The sequence below is a fragment of the Melospiza georgiana genome, chromosome 1, assembly GCF_028018845.1.
Source record: "Melospiza georgiana isolate bMelGeo1 chromosome 1, bMelGeo1.pri, whole genome shotgun sequence".
Taxonomy (NCBI): Eukaryota; Metazoa; Chordata; class Aves; order Passeriformes; family Passerellidae; genus Melospiza; species Melospiza georgiana.
The window spans coordinates 106,915,795-106,933,264 of record NC_080430.1 but is presented as its reverse complement, the minus strand read 5'-3'; the positions used below and the strand labels follow the sequence as shown (position 1 = coordinate 106,933,264).

The 17,470-nt window shown below is 38.0% G+C and overlaps 1 protein-coding gene across 2 annotated transcripts in view; it reads right to left on the bottom strand.

The window, feature by feature from the left end:
* Nucleotides 1-3,427: 3,427 nt before the first annotated feature.
* Nucleotides 3,428-17,470, bottom strand: part of YES1 (YES proto-oncogene 1, Src family tyrosine kinase) — a 50,678-nt gene continuing 36,635 nt past the window's right edge. For both annotated transcript variants that reach the window (XM_058025568.1, XM_058025576.1), the window contains exons 3-12: nt 16,132-16,231; nt 15,441-15,539; nt 12,334-12,437; nt 11,997-12,146; nt 11,627-11,782; nt 11,174-11,353; nt 8,891-8,967; nt 8,400-8,553; nt 7,743-7,874; nt 3,428-6,997 (exon numbers count right to left, since the gene is read on the bottom strand). In XM_058025568.1, coding sequence (XP_057881551.1) covers nt 6,789-6,997; nt 7,743-7,874; nt 8,400-8,553; nt 8,891-8,967; nt 11,174-11,353; nt 11,627-11,782; nt 11,997-12,146; nt 12,334-12,437; nt 15,441-15,539; nt 16,132-16,231 — 1,361 coding nt within the window. In that variant the 3' untranslated portion in view covers nt 3,428-6,788. The remainder of the gene's footprint in view (nt 6,998-7,742; nt 7,875-8,399; nt 8,554-8,890; nt 8,968-11,173; nt 11,354-11,626; nt 11,783-11,996; nt 12,147-12,333; nt 12,438-15,440; nt 15,540-16,131; nt 16,232-17,470) is intronic.

The window sequence follows — 17,470 nt, the reverse complement described above, 5'->3', positions numbered from 1 at the left end:
CTCATTTGTTTGAGAGTGTGTGAGAAATGCTGTGTATGAGGCAATAAGGGTTGTTGGCCAAAGTGGTAACTGTCTCTGAAGCCCTTGGGAGAGATGCTGCCCCTCAGTAGATTTCTGTTTATTGCCTGGCATAACAGTGCCTGTCTTGGAACAAGGAACAAATGAAGCTCAAGCTATTTTGTCAATAGATCAAGAGCATTTCCACAAGACAGGCTGACCTTTCATAGTGGATGTGTATCCCACTATCCTCCTGACTGCTCTTTGTCATTACCAGGTTGCAAAAAGGGTCATTCCTTCCTACTTTACTGATCAATTGAAATCAGGGGCATATCTATTGCTAAGTGTATACACACTTGCTCTTCAGAACACTTAGTAGCAGTCTGAACAGGCTGGGGCCATTCTAATGACAGTGGCGCCAGAGCTCATATTTAGCCTACTTGTAATCTGCTCATTATAACCCTTAACTCACTGAGGCAATTGATTGAACTTCACTTCCATGTGGAAAAAAAAATCCTCTCCTTGCAAATGGCAGTTCTTTGATAAAGATGTCAAGAAAATTCAATGGACAGATTTTGATGCACTTTAACAAGTGACACTAGACTATAATGTAAATATGGAAATGGTTTCTCTTGTACTTCTAGTCTTTTAGCACAATGGAAACAATATACATTTGTGGTAGTCATAAGCCACTTTGAAAAACAGAGTCATTCCAGAAATGAAGAGGGTAATATAGAACAAAATCAAACCTCCAGTGAAAGGGGTACAGATCTAAACTTGCTCTTATAAAGCTGCTTAATTTGCCAGGCACTCTTCTCTTAAAAACGAGAAAACAACAACCTGTGAATATGTTCATGCTATTACTGCACTGCCACGATGGAGAAATAAAAGCTGATTGGTTGTAAACACCCTGGCTGGAACTGAGAGGAGAGGAAAGTGGATAGAGGCATTTAAGGAGCCCAAGTCATCTAGTCACCAGCTTTCACTCTCAGAAATGTGAACCAACACTTGCCTTTTCCTGGGAACTCTCTGGAAGGACAGAATCACTGACTTGGCCCCTTGGCAGGACTGAACAGGGGCCGCAATTTAGCACGGTCATTCCCTTTTCCACAGCACACCATGAGCTGCCCTGAGTGGCATTTTCTACCTTTGCTGGAGAAGCAGGGAAAAGTCCTCACTGTTCTCATGAAGCAGCAGTCAAATGATTAGATGCTTTCTTCACGTGTGGTACTTATATCATAGGAGTCATACTGAACTGAGATTTATCATATTCTGGTTTTGAAAGAGCAGAAATACTTCCTTGCCCTTCCTTATTTCAGCAAATACACCCCTGGCACTGCCAAACACTGAAGCCAAGAGAAGGATCAACAGTCATTTAGCCCCTGGAAGATTGCCCCAAATGTGAATAAATGTGTTTAATAAATGTGTGGGGAGAGGTATTGAAAGAATGGTGAATCCAGCAGCTGGCACCTGAGGAGGTGCAGGAAAAAAGGTGCAAGTTAGCACGCCTGGGATGGATTTTCAGGAGCAAAGGAAAAAAGCCCAGATTTATCCTTTTCCCAGTATGTACTTACCAGCATCCTCAACTAGACACTCAATAAGCTAGCAGCAGGGCACAAAGGAAGTGCTCCTACTGGCAGTAGCTTTTTGATTAAAGAAAGGAATGCTTTCACAGCAGTCAACTTTCCAGTTCGTACATGACTAATTCATCAAGACTGCTTGTATTCAGGTTTGCCTTTTAGATTTCCAGTCTGTTTCCAGACCCTGCTGAGTTTAACTGGGTATCTGTCCTGTCTTTAAGAACAAAACAAAAACAACACAATGGCCAACACCTTTCTCCTTGCCTACAGTAAATTCTAAGAGAAGATGGACAGTGTTCTGTAAAAATACACAAAAAAGAAATACTTTATACCCCAACAACAGTGGTTGTTACAATTTGACAAAACCTATGCCTTTAAAGAGTACATTAAAAAATATTATCAATGTACTACCTACAGAAAGCACGTTTGCATGCAGAACTAACAAAGAAAATAAGCTCAAAGAGCAGGACCAGAGAAGAACATGAGTCCCATGGGTAAAGTCTGAACTCTGTAAAGTTCCTAGGCACACCATATGGAGAGGAGACATGGAGAGGAGGGAAACCTGACAGAAAATCCTACATCCACATATACATTCACTAGGAAAGGAATGCTAAGCTACCTTCCAGAGTTTGATATGCTGTCTGCTGTCTGTTTGGGATCCAGGGTCTCAGAATCTTTTTTTTTTTTTTTTTTTTTTTTTTTTTTTTTTTTTTTTTTTTTTTTTTTTTTTTTTTTTTAATTTGCTAAGAGCTGATCAAGGTTCATTCTTAGAAATTTCTGAGAACAAAACAATGCTTGAGACTCCCCAACTAATATGAAGCTGATCTGCTAGCAACCAGTCAGGGTGAGCTGCCCAGAGTTACCAGAGAGAACAGTAGAAGCACTTGGCATTAGCCTTGCTCCATTTCCACTGTGCACAAGGGAACAGATGCTCTTCAGTTCCCCTGCATTTCTACCTCCTTTTCAAAATATGACAGAGACAAGAACATATGACATCTGCCATGCCACACCCCTCAGCCTGCTTCCCTCTGCCCAGTGATGAAGTGTGGTACTTCAGCTGCTTGTCTCCATCCTTCCATCCCACTCACCCCTTTTCCTCCCCTGTGCTAAGGGAGAAAGAAGCAGGGAAGCTGTTGCTGTTACTGTAGCTAACACTCGCTCTGTGTCACTAGGAAAAGGTGCTGAAAAAATAATCTGGTCCTTGAGGAAATGCTAAAGTCTGCAGCTGAGGGCGAAGTTCCTCTGTGGGTTCTGCTTCCAACTCTCAACACCCTCATAACAGTCTCTCACAGCTGACACCCAGCTAGCCAGGATTCTTGATCAGAACCCAGGTTTTACACTCCAGGCTGTTACATCAAAAATAGATACAACCACCTCACTTCTGTCTCCTGACTCTTCCCAGCCTATCTTGGAGAGGTGTCTGTCAGAGATGTATAGCTGGGGGGATGCTCCCAGCCCCACACTGACAGTCACTGTCACTCTCCTGCAGTTCTTGGAAGGTCAAAGGCAGTTTTGTTCCTGTACTACAATGAGGTTGAAGTGGGAGCAAGATGTGTGTCTATGAAGGAACCTGCACTTTCAGACACTTGCACAAGGCGATAGTTATTGGGTGAATCACAGTTCTGGATTGAGGCACTTATCCACCCAGACCTGCTTCTGGTGCCCAGATCAGCTGTTCCAATCTAGCCCTAAATTCCTTAAGCCAGGTGTAAGGATTTGAGTCTTCTGCTTGCAATGTACTGCTTAGCTTACATTGAGTGCTCCTGTGGTTTAAACCCAACCTGAGTGTGTAGCTCTAAGTGAAGTCGTGTCAGGGGAATGTTGCCACAAATACAAACATCCACAGCATCTCCATGGAAAACTTAAAAACTTAGAAGTTTATTGAACAGTTGAAAATAAATAACAAAAGCGGGGGCTCTAAGTTTACTTCTTTATACTCACTCCAGCTGCAGAAAACGTGTTTTAGAACAAACATTAGTATTGTAGATGAGTGTGGGTAAGGCAGCATTCTGCCTTGTTTCTGCCCATCAGCAAACTCTAGAAGTCTTTCTTTAAACAAAACAAAAAAACCCAACCAACCAAAATAACCCAGCAAACCCAACAAAAACCCCTCCAATCCTTTCCAAGGCTACTTTTCACTTTTAAGGCCTTCTCACAAGCCTAGTGAAATGACAGTTCAGTGGTTGCAAGGATAAGAACACATTAGGTTCTTTTCATAATGCTTTATACTGAAGTAGGAATGTACTTTATCTAAATAGTAGGCTCGTACACATGTTTATGTTTGGAAGTTTACTCAAAAATACTATGAAAATATTCTTAAAATACTACAGCCTGAAACAATGCATGACAGAAACAGTCTGCAGGCCTAGCATGCAGAATGGGAATCACAAGGTTTGGATGGACAACAGGGAGGAGTACAGATTACCAGAAATTACATGATTGTTCTCATTAAAAATAGTAAAACATACATTACATTACAGGAAATACTAAAAATACAGTAAACTTTGCAGTTTGTAGGTTCTGTAAGAAGAATGGTTTTAGTGCTGTGTTAGTTATTACTGAAACTCAAACAGTACTAGCTCCTTGACCTACAGTGGCACTGTAGATACATGCCAGGATCTGCACTTTGAGTGTACTGGTCACTGAGACAGGTAACATTCAATGAGGTTGAGATAAAACATTGGCTGTCACAAGAACAAACGTATAAAATTCCCTGAAAAATTAGACAGAAGTGAACAGTGGCTGTTAATCCCAGAGAAAGCAAGAGGGAGGATATGTGCTTGCCTTACAGCATGACAGTGACTGCCAGCTGAGAGTTGACGTTGGACTTGCTCTCACCAGAATCCCAAGTCTGTCTGTCTGTCCAACAGAGGGGTTTGTTTTATGCCCAGGCAGAATTGTTCTAACCCATTCCTGCCAAGGACCTGTGAACTGGTCTAGAAAATGTCTGTTTTAACAGCAATAATGCACAATGAACTCACAATCCTGCACGCAAGTACAATTTACATAGGATAAAAAGAACCTCATGAATGTTTTATTCCCGTCCTTCTCCCCTCAATTTGAAGGCTACTCTGCTTTTGTCCCCCTCCCACCTTCTCCCCCCCACCTCAAATAAGCAGATGCAATCAAGGTGAAATTTATTTTGAACCAATTCTGCAAAACAGTTCAACAATGCCATACTTTATAAAAATACTTAGTTACATAATTAAACTTATTACTATTTATATAAAAAGTGTGAATGTGAATTTTAAACTCTGTTAGGGTAAGAACCACATCAAGGTCTTCAGGTGAAACAAATAAATTTTCATAAACATACAAACTCTTTTGGAGAAGTTTTATAATACACAACCATTTACAATGAACACGTTCATTAAGTTAGTGTTTTATTCCTTTACTATACAAGTGTTATTACAATGAACTGTTCCATTCAGTAATTAAAAATCCATACAATGCCAGTGTCATTGTTGGCATTTTTTGTTATGACTATTAATACATAAACTCATATGATTGTGTTATTATTTTAAAATATTTAGAAAAATTAAAATTTCATCATCTTTTTTGGGTTTTTTGTGTATGTGTTTTTTGTTTTGTTTTTGTTTTTCTTACAGAAAGCCCTTTTAAAATTTGATAACCACAGATGTACAGTTGATGAGCAATGATGAGAGAAAATGAAAAATGATGGCACTGTTCCTACACAGATCTGTTTGGTAGTTGGATTCAATGTAGTGTAAACCCATGAATGTTAAGTTTAGTACCAGAACTATATTACCAGCTCTTCTGAATTCATTTGTTGGATAGCTTTACAATGATAATATGAATTCCAAGCCAGTAACTAAGTAAGAGTGTTTAAAAATTAAAGTACATAAGCTTGATCAGAAATTCAAGAACCTCATGCAAATTGTTGAGTAAAAGACATGACGTTATTGCTTGATATGTCAGTAGCCAAAGAAAATAAATCTAGAAATAGTGTCAGCTGGGCTGAACACCAGCAAATTTCATTACTTGGACAATATTAAATATATTTTATCCCTTTACTTTTTAAACTTTCACATTTTCTTTCGCTTATTTTTAGTTAAATAATTCTGTAGGAAGGGCAGAAGTGGGAAGAGCAATGGTGTGTGTGTCTTAATAGCCAAGAAAAGCAAAAGTGCAATCAAATCCCTGAACTAGTGACAGATAGCACTTGTGGCACCCACCCTCGATAACACTTGCAAGCCACATACAACAGTACCAAACCTGTCTCTGAAAAAGGACTAAAAGGTGGCCATTTACCAGCTTCAGTCTTGCTTTCCTGGTGAACTTTGTAACTTTGTCCAGGTAGTCTTCCCATACAAAAGCTCGCTGTTCCACTGGAGCTTAAAAGCTTAAAGGCTTTCCCCCCGTGATTGTATTACATAGCTTCAAGTTCAAATATCATCATACTTTATCAACACAATTTTATAAAATATTACCTCATTTTCTAGTTACCTTCATTATTCTTAATTAGCTATGCAGAAAGAAAAAAGGAAAAATCTCTCATGCTACTTTCCAGTTATATTAACACAAGTATTAACACAGTGCATTATGCTCTCTAATCTCACTATTGAGGTCTACCGTTTAGATCAGGTTTCTCATTCACTGTTCCAATTTCTCTTTTTACCTGCCTACTCTAATTAAGTCCATGAAAGTGGAAGCTTAAAGATTGAGACTATGAATCAAATACAGTGAATCAAATCTTTTGTTTTGCGGGGGTGGGGGCACACACATGTAGTTTTAAACACAGGGAGTTTTACTGAACTGGAATAGAATTGCTTGGTCCCACAAAGTTCTTCTGCTTTGAAAAGGCCTTACCCCAAGATCACAAATTCCAGACAATTCCCTCAATAGTACAATGATTAGCAAATACTGGGAGAATAAAGGATTTGAAACATTGGTTTTTCTGCTATTGTTCACACCAACACTCATTTTTTCTGCCCCACATTTTCAGTAAGCTTCCTTTGGACCCTGAAAATAAGTTGGGAAAGAGGAAAAAATAAAAAAAATGTCATTGGTAAATCAGAGTATAACACTTTAAAAGTGGTTTTGTGCAACTGCATTATGAAATTCCAGTTTGCCATTAAGAGCATGCAAAGTAGCGAAGATTTTCTTTCCTGTGATTCCTTAGAGACTTCAGGAATTCTTTGCAAGTCTTTTACATTTGGCAGATTTGTGCATGTTATATAGACTGTTGGCTTATAAATTGTCTCCAGGCTGGTACTGTGGTTCTGTAGCAGTAAAGTAGTCCTCCAAGAAAGACTGTATATACTCAAATGTTGGTCTCTCATCAGGGTCCTTCTTCCAACACAGTTTCATTAACTCATGAAGAGACTCTGGGCAGCCTTGCGGACAAGGCATCCTATACCCACGTTCCACTTGTTCCAGAACTTCTCGATTCACCATTCCTAAAAGGAAGGCATATTAGTTTCCCAAAGTTTTTCAAGAACCTCTGCAGCTGCAATGCATGTGGTTCTACCAGAACAGAACCTTTAATGAACACACTTTCTAGGGAATGAAATTTTCACATTTTGCATTAAATATATTTTCTGAAAATTACTTCAGTACACTGGTAATTTCTCAACACATAGTCCTTTTCCCTTTCTCCCTTTCCCATTGCTTTGGACCTGTCCTTTCATAGAGGAGACTCAAGTCCAAATAGCTTTTCCCTGCCTTAGGTTCTGCTCAAGGACAACTTAATCTGAAATCAGGCCAAGAAAAAGGCTTTATATATCCCTAACAGAAATGCCTTACACATTCCAGATCCAGCAAAATATCTGCTGAAAAATGTTTAGTTTCAAAAACTGGTTTAGTAGGTTCAGTGTAGTGGTGCTCTCTGTAGTCTGGGAAAATGTCAAAAGTAGAAACATCAGGAACAGACAGAGAGAAAACATAAGGATACCCACTAATCTGAAATAAACTGTCAGTCACATTTAGAAGTGCTATTATCTTAAAACATTTTAAAATATGCAAGATTTAACCTGAACATAAACCAAAGTATCTTTGTGAACAAAGGAACCAGTAAAGTGTGACTAAGTTTTTGTCTCTGCTTGTCAACTGTGGGCTCTGAATGAAGAGAAAAAGTACAAAAGGTAACTTCAGAGGCAAAGAATACAACAAAGAAAAGAAAAATCTATTAAATCTTCCTGTTACCTGGATATGGCACTCTCCCCTTAGTTACCAGCTCTGTCAGTAAAATTCCAAATGACCACACATCCGACTTGATTGTAAACCGACCATACAACGCTGCTTCTGGAGCGGTCCATTTAATTGGAAATTTAGCTCCTACAAACATTGGAAAGACAGATGCTCAATTTTCTCTTGCTAATCCACAACTTCAAAATATTTTGAAAAGAATAATGCACTAAAAATATTTTTATACTTTATGATAAAATTCAAGGTGGAATAGTATTTTAATGTTTCTCAAACTAGGACAGCAATTATTGGCTACATATCTGGAAGGACTAAAGACATTTGAGAATCTTACTTAAATATGTTTCAAAAAGTGAAACTGATGAACAGCTTCTCTGCAATCTCATCTCTCTTCAAGCTGTAGCATGTTTGATCCCCCAAAAATAATTAAAAGGGCTTTTTGAAAAACACAAACAAACTGCCACATAACTTGGAACAAAGGAAGTTTACTAGGATTACACTTAGGCAAGGGGGTCAACTAAACAGAGCTGTGAAAGCACACTTCCATGCATGATCTTTATCCATGAACACAAAACACAAAGGCATGTTCTGCTAGATGTAATAGTTCTAAGCAATTGAAAGGCAACCAGTCTTATTAAATAAATTAACTGGCCTTACCTTGTCTTGCAGTATACTCATTGTCCTCTATTAACCTTGCTAAACCAAAATCTGCTATTTTACACACAAGATTGTCTCCTACAAGAATGTTAGCTGCCCGCAGGTCCCTGTGGATGTAGTTCATTCTTTCAATGTAAGCCATGCCATCTGCAATCTTAAAAAGAAAAGTGTTATAAAAGGTTATTTTTCATGGCTATATACATTTCTCCCAAACATTAAGCTGCACCCTCTTATTTTAGCTCAATTCCCATTGTATAAGTATAGGAATTACATTATAGCAACCAAAAGCTTGGCACTGATTAGTGTGTCTGGCTGTGCAGTATCTGCTAATTGCAAACCAGACTGTTTCCTTTCTGACAAATTACAAACCCACAATAGAAGGTGTAAGAGAGCAGCACACAACAGCCAGAGCATTTGATATTTATGTTTAGTTGCTATGTGATACCTCTTCTCTAGGCACAAAATACAAGTTTACTAAGTTTTTTTGGTACCTGAGCAGCCATGTCAACCAGCTGTGGGAGTTTTAAGTATTTCCCTTCCCCTTCTTTAAGGAAGTCTAGTAAGCTGCCTGTAAAACACAACACATTTTCAGGAAAAAAAAAAGGAAAAAACAAAAACATTAACTTGACCTGAAAACACAAATGACATATTCTTCTTAGACATTATGATTGACACATTTATCTCATGAAATCTGTATCTGAAAATCCATCATTTACTAGAATATGTGACCCAATGATCATGTCCATAGTTACCTCTGCACTGGTAACTAGTTAGTGCAAATCTATCCAAGTGGTTTGGAATCCACTTCAATAATGCAAATAACTAAATAATAACAAAACAGACTGCTGTTTCTGGCAATACAATGGAATTTTTCCAGTGTTGTTGGTATCAGTGCTCCTCCTAGCTGGACTTTCTTCTGCTGAGGGATTTATAATTGCAAAACAAAAAAACTCTATCCCTTACTTGCATTTTCTGCCAGCCCCAATCATATACTAGAGAAATTATTCTGAAATTAATGCTTTTTATTCTTACAGTGAAAACTATCTTCCATTCTTCACAATACCTTATTTTCTCCCATTTATATAATGCAATTGTACCCAGAACATTACATGAGCAGTATCTGAAACCAGTTCCAAGGAGCAGTGCTTCTGTTAACACTCCAACCTCTACTTGTGCAGTAAAGCTTTGTCTCTACATAACAGTTTTCCCTACAGGTGGCATTATGTCACACAAGGTAAGAAATAGGACCTCTTTCCTAAGAAACTGGTTAGATTGGTAACTAATCACTCTAGTCACTGTCCAAATTACAGTAACAAAATTACAAGTGTGGCCAAGGTGGGGAAAGAAATTACTTGACTGCATATCCTGAAGTGGATTCAGAGCTGTTCATAGCAGTGACTCTGAATTAGATTTCTTCAACATAACTTTAGTGACTTGCTGTATTTTTGCACAGTGAAAGTAAAAATGTGTCAGGTCAGACCCACACTGCTGCTGCTGTTTGCTCTGTGTGTTTGCACAGACTTTTTCTGACCTTGGTTCATGAGATCAAAGGACTGAGGAGGAGCAAAGATTTCACACTGATCTCTAGTAACCTGTCCACACTGCAAAAAACAGTCGGATACTTTTCAGTTTGTACCTGCTTCTCTTCCTTGTGAAAGGGGAAATTAAAATAAATTGTTCTAGTAGCTTAGAACAAGGAAATTCTGTGGGTTTTGTAAAATTTGAGAATTTTGTCAAAGGAAAGCTATAAAGAGAAGCTTCCAACAACATTTTGAATCCATAATTTAGACAAATTACAATTGTTCTGCTTTAAGGTAACCAAGTTCTGGTAGTAAACTTTGCTATTCTTTAGGCAGTTATAAATATTTTTTTCCTTACTGCCTTGCTGAAATCTGATTTCTGAACAATGAAAACTGACTTTGCATAGCTAGTATTATTTAGGAACAAAAATGCAGAAGGAAGTTTTTACATTTTCTGTTCATTTTTACCTTTTTGATCTTATACAACCCTTTAAAAACCCATCTAAACAGGAAAAAGTAAACCCATACATTTGTAGTGCACTACTGAACACAACTAGCCACTCCCTTGCTTCTGCAGCTTATGAGGATAGCAAAATTACTCTCTGAGTTGAACAGAAGTCTCCATTTTATAAAAAATGGAATAATTGACTTGGAAATCTGCTGCTTCTTAACAGTCATATGCTTATGATGTTTATTTCTACATTCTGCCTAAATCTCTAAATCTCTGTTTCAGCAGCAGGGGGAGGGGGAAATGACACAGAGCAAAGGAAGAAGGATCAAAGACTGAAAACAAGGGGATAAAGGAGACAGTCTGGGAAAAAAAAACACTCAACCTTTTTAAAATTTACTATTACACTGCTGGGAAAGAAACACTAAAAAAACCAAAGCACAACATGTTTTGTAGTTAGCATGACCTGTCTACAGGCAGGCACAATCTCACAATAATACTCCCAGCTATGCTGTTCCATTTAAATGTGATGGACAGTACACACTAAAAATGAGGAGGAAAAACCCCCCAATCTTGTACTTGGAAGATTAGAAAGGGTGACACAGATGTGCAAAAGAATCATGCCTCTGCCCATAATCTAAATCAGGACTGCTCCAAGTAGGTCAAGCGTTGCTCATTTTAATTTAATCAAAATTAACACTTATACTCCATTTAGCTTATACCTAACATTAATTAAACATTTGATTTGTTGCTGAGGTCTTAAATAACCTTTTAAAGGTAGTATTTGTAACTATTGTGCCCCACACCTTTTGTCATGAATTCAGTGACGATGTAGATTGGTTCCTCGGAAACGACCGCGTACAGCGGGACAAGCTTGTCGTGTCGTAGCTTCTTCATGATCTGAGCCTCCTGCAGGAAAGCTTCTGGCATCATTGTACCAGGCTTTAGTGTCTTGATTGCTACTTTTGTGGTTCCGTTCCATGTTCCTAGAGAAAGAGATCAGGTTTTATTCCCCATTGTAATACTGAAGAGATTTTCTGCTGAAATTTTTTTTGTCTTCTGTTTTCTTAGCTTAGATATAATCATAAACGAGAACTACATTGAATATTAACTTTACCATTACATGCATGATCGTAACTGGTATTTTTTCCCTTCATTTCTCTATGATATTATATTTTCAGATCCCAATACCAGATTTACTTAAAATACTATTAGAACATTCACAGGAACAACTGAAATGTGTCACATTGAGCTCTTACCCATCCACACTTCACCAAAACATCCTTGGCCCAACTTAACTTCCAGCCTCAAAGATTCTCTAGGAATTTCCCAAGCATCTTTTGCTAGTCCCTGTGTCTGTGGTTTCACAGTGGGACACACAGTTGTTAGCTTATGACACAGCCCATCTGCATGTTCTGGAAAACAGAAAAAATAGACAACAGCTTTACAGTTAAGCAAGGGTAAGACTGTAACAAAAGTAACATCTTACTGTTGATAAAAAACAATTAGTCCATTTCCTTTCTGTTGAAATCAGAAAGAAATCTTATAGTTGTGAATTTTAAGAATAAGCAGTCCTTCTTCCTCACAGTAGGCACAGGGTAACATTGGGACACTGGAACTTGGGCTTACCTCTGTAGTGTTTCACCAACTTCTGTAGAGATTCAAATTGTGCTCTGGTTGTGATATAGTATCCACCATTGTCAAGTTTCCTGATTTTGTAGTGTTTTACATTATCACCTCTGACCTCATCCCAGTCACGTATAGAAAGGGAATAAGCACCTAGGAAAAAAAATCACATCTGGTTCTTCACCAAAATATAAAAAGGTATTTAATGTATTTAAGGTATTATCCCCCCAAATGTCATGGCACACATACATGGTGTGCACATTCATGTGTATCATGGGAAGGGCAGAAAAATGTTCACCTTGGTGCTGGGGAGAGCAGGGATACACAGACACATACATACCTTTAGTGGTTTCACTCTCTCTTACTAAAAAAATACCACGCTGGTTCCCAGGATTTAAAAGTAGCCTTTCTGCATCCTTCCTGCCCATCTTACCAAAATACCACCTAGAAAATTTAAAAGGAAATGTGTAAATAAAAGCTTCCTATGATTTGATACTCATACAAGCAAAAGATTTAGAAATCTCGAGCACTGACAGGACTACTAATATTCCCAAACAGTTGCTGGCCTAGAAGTATCCCAAAGCAGATAGAGATCAACAAAAGCAATGACATCCATATAGACAAAAGATTAAGATGACCTATTTCTGTTATTTACAAAATACATGTAAAGAGGCCTGTATCTGCAGACACTATGGTTTTCTGCTGGTTTAACAACAGACATCAACTGTTCTTAACATTGAAAGGAACACCCTCCTCAGGCTAAGTTTTCAGGCCAAGATGAATCAGATTACACACTTTGGTATAGCACATTCAAAACTGCAGCAACTGAAATACCTTCCTTAAAAAGTTTGAGTTTTATGTTAGAAAACAATATTTAATGCAAAGTGAGTGTGCATAAATATCACTGGATGGCAGGTTTATTCAGGTTGGAAGGACTCTTGGAGTTCTCTAGTGCAGCCTCCTGCTGCAGGCAGGGTCAGCAGTGACATCACACCTAGTTGCTCAGGATGTAGTCCACTTCGGGCTTGAAAACACTGAAGGACAGATCACCAGCCTGGGCAACCTGTACCTCTTCCTGGCTGTCCTCAGGATAAAAATGTTTCTTCTATTCAGCTGGAAACTCTCCTGTTTCAATTTCTGTTGCCTCCCATCTTTCTCTACCTCAGTAGAGAGAGCCCTTTTTTCTACTGATCATGTCGCAACAACCCTATGGTAGATCTCATTTACTTTTTTGTGAGTAACATTACAAATTGCTGAATTATTCTGATACCAAAAAGAACACAGATGTTTTAGAAGACTTGCATTTTTTCTTGCCTTCAGCTCTTTCACATAAGGAGTTTTTTGTTCTATACTCCCACAGCGTGCCCATCCTGATGAACATCCTGCACACAGTGCTGTCCTGAGCCAGTGATAATTTTAAGGTCCATCTTCCCAGAAGTCCTCAGACTTTGGATGTGTTTATATGTATTTCTAACTATATCCGTTTTTATTAAATGCCTCAGAAGTTACAAATAATGTAAAGTGTAAATTTCAAACATTTTTGTCTGTCACTATCTTATCGTCAAGCTAATTTGGCTTCATGAGTGATGGGAAAAGTAGTACTGGAAACTGCTGCAAAACAATGGCTTTGTGGGTGAAATATTTTCTGGGGAAAAAATGTAGATAAAGAGGGATCACTTTGTTGGCCATGAACAGAACGGCCTGTGCAATCACAGGGGAATTTGAAACTTATTCTTACATTTTGTTGTATGTGCAGTTTGAGTGTTGAAGGAGATGTGCAAAGTTAAAAATGGATATGACGGTATACACACTGGAGACAATTTGGATGTAACCTAAAATCTTACAGAAGCAAACTTGAACCTAGTTCATAACTTCACATAAAAATGCCTCTTCCTCAGACTACAACAATTTACAAACTATATTGTAAAGTGCTGTTTTATTTCACTGCCTATAAAATAATAGCTGGGTTTAATTGCTTTCTTTTTTAGAGACAATTAAACATTTATATTATAGTGTCATTAAAAAAAAAGCACACAAATAATATGGATCCTGTCAAAAGCAGTTTCTGCTATAAATACCTCCAGGCTCAGAAAAGGCCACAGACAAACTCTTAGCAACTTGGGGCTCTGTATGACATTTGCACTTTTATCTCTAACTGCAGTCACTGCACAAAATCTACAAACTATATCAAAGCACAGGGCTAACAAACTCTAAAGCAAATGAACGGTATTCCAAATGCTGTGGGGATATTTCATAAAATTAGCACTGGTTTTTAGAAATAAACAGTTTTTAGAAGGTTCCTCATTTATCACCCTTTACTCTCACCTCTAGTCATCACATAAACCTATGACAAATCCCACCACTTTGTTCTGGCCAGTGTTTAGGAGCTATGCTTTCTTTGTAAAAGGCTATCATTTCCATTTTATCACCACTGTAGTTGTAATAGCCTAAGCTTTTACTGCATAGTTCTAAAAAAAAGAAATCTTTGACTTTTTTTCCCCCCAAAAAGAAACAAAAGTTAATAATTTTAAAACCAGATGAAACTCAAGAGTGTAAAATAACAGAGCATCTTTGATGCAATCATTTTTTAATAGCACAGAGCTAAGTGAGAGCAGCAGCAGCAGCAACATGCTGAAGTCTCAGCTTGAGATTTAGCAAACATCTTGAAAATCAGGCACTATTCCCAGACATGCAGTAACAAACAGAGAAGTGCACAGATCACATATCAGTGAACTGCTGATTGGCAGTATCACTGAAACAAGAGCTGTGCAGCTTTATATTTCTAGTACAACAAATACAATCCCTTGGAACAAGGATAACCTAAAACTCTACTCCAACCTACAGGATCCACAGTCATTTTATGTGATTGTCTAACCACTCCAGGATGTTAGTAAATAAATGTAGGAAGTACTGGTACACAAACAAGTATAATTTTCCAAATTCATAGCAGTCCTTAGCATATCAACCAATTCTGTCACCAAAAAGTTATTACAGATTAATAGATTAACAATAATTGTGCACACAAATGCTTTTTTAGAATGTAAGGTTAGGTAATACCAAGTATATAGCTGACCTTGACTCAGGGTTTGGCAAGCAAAAATAGTGATAAAAACCTAGAATTGATGGTGTGTGAACTCTTTAGCTAAAACCCAAAAATTTTTGCTTTATATGATACACAAGGCATGCCCTCAAATTTTTATCATTATTGAATTCTCCCATCCTTTCCCCTTTAGCCCTGCATGTAGCAAGCAGTCAGAAAACATCTGCGTGAGTGTCCGCCCCATGCTTACTAATAATTACACCTTTGACATAATCTAAGTAGCACTGCTATCCTTTCATTAACAGTATTCTCCTACTTTACCCTTACATGTTACATATAATGACTTTAAAAATCAGTATCACCACAGGGTAGGAAGTGTATAAAATTGACAGGACACAGTGTCTTACTCTTCTGCTTGAATGGAGTCTGCAGGAGCTACATAATTGCTTGGGATGTAGCCTGTCTTTCCCGTAGCAATGGATCTTGCTTCCCACCAGTCTCCTTCCCTGCAATGAAACATCATTACTTCTTCCACATATAAACACAACACATAATCCCATAGCACATAGAAAGACAGATTTAGGTAACGTGTTATTTTAATTATGAGGGCATCTCAAATAGTTTGTGCTGCACCTACATACATCTTGTGTTGTGAGCAACACAAATGCCCCTTAGCGCAATTTAATATTTTAAAGATTTGGGGCTTTTCTTTTTAATGTAAAACCAGAATGCTTTATGGCAGAGATGTGTAAGTAAATTTCTGAGTTATCTAGTCTTCATTTGCCTCTCCAGATCAGAGAGTAACTCCATGTGCAGAGCCTGGGATGGAGCAGTGCCTGTCCCCACCTTTGCTGCCCCAAAGGGGGTAGCTGTGCCTTGCTGCTACAGTTCTACACCTGCACCCAAACCCTGATCTCAACCTGAAAAGTTATGGTATTAGCAGTATTATATATTTTAACCCCATGTTTGTTGAATATTGAACGTATTTAAAAAAAAAAAAATTATCCTTTGTTGAAGTAGGATACGTGGATTTGCAAAAGAACTAAGGATCTAATTATTTCAAACAACCCAGTGAGGTCTGTGAATGAGAACACTTACGTGTTATTTATTATCTGGAACCGTTCACCTTTCTTAAATGAAAGGTCATCTGTAGTTCTAGCTTCATAATCATATAAGGCCACAAATACAGTAACACCACCTTAGGAAAAAGAAAAAAAAATCCTGTATAACATAGCAGTAATGGTGCAAGACTTGATTTAAGGACTTGTCCATGAAACAATAAATCCGTTTTGATTTGGAAGCAACTGAACACTCTGGGTTGCATCTCATTCTGGAAGACAGATCAATAACCTGCTAACTTCTTCGGAGAGAGCTATGCCTATAAACAGACATTCTGAAAATATGCTTCCACACCACAAAAGGCCACTAGACACATCACTGGAACCACATTAATAATTACAGCACTTATATACAGAAACCTGCCTGACGCATCATCAGTAAAAAACCCCAAACCCTTGGCTTCTTTATTAAGCTTTCTTCTTGTTGAGAAATGCAATTCTGGAAGAACCTACACCACCACAATAGTGAACCATCAGCCACGAATTTTCACAGAGGTGAAAATTCCTGCTGCACTTAGCTATAAATAACTGATGCATTCCCAACTTTTTGACGTTACACATCAAGACCTACCCAAGGAACTGAACCAGAAATTAAAGTATTCTCTTGGGGACAAAGATATTCCTCTGCTTTAGCACTGATGATTTTTTTGATGCCACCAAGTCTCTTCACTTGTGAAGCAGACCCTTGCTGAGGATGATCCATCAGTGCATTACTCCAGAGAACAAGGACCAAGACAGGTCACATGAAGAACAGCTGCACTCCACCAACCCTAAGGAATCTGCTTTCTCATCCCACTACTGGTATAGTGCAGCCTGTTGAACATGTCCCCTAAATAAGACAGATGTAAGAGAGGTGGATGGTAGGAAGGCTTCTACACTTAGCAACAGAAAACATTTTTCTATACTTCAAAGACTTAATCTATAAAACTGGGAAGACGGCGAAGAGGAAGAGGGAAAGGAGGAAAGGCTGTTTGAGATGTACAAGCTACTAGCAAAAATAAAGAACCATGTACCATAACCATGAGAAAGTTAAAATACAAAACTGCAAACAGACAATTCAGAAAGACTTTTTAAGCCCTAGAAATGCTATTTCTTAGTCTAATTAACATTTAAGAAGCCTAATGATTGTCCAACCAGTAACATATTTTTAAACATATAATACTACATCTCTAATGTGCACATGCACATATCAGGATATACATGAAAGCCCACCAAGAGAAACATGTTGCTTCTAATTTAGGTCTTAAAATTAGCATGATCATGATCAGAAAGGAAGAATACATAATGCAATGGGAAGTGTCTATATGCAATATTCTTTT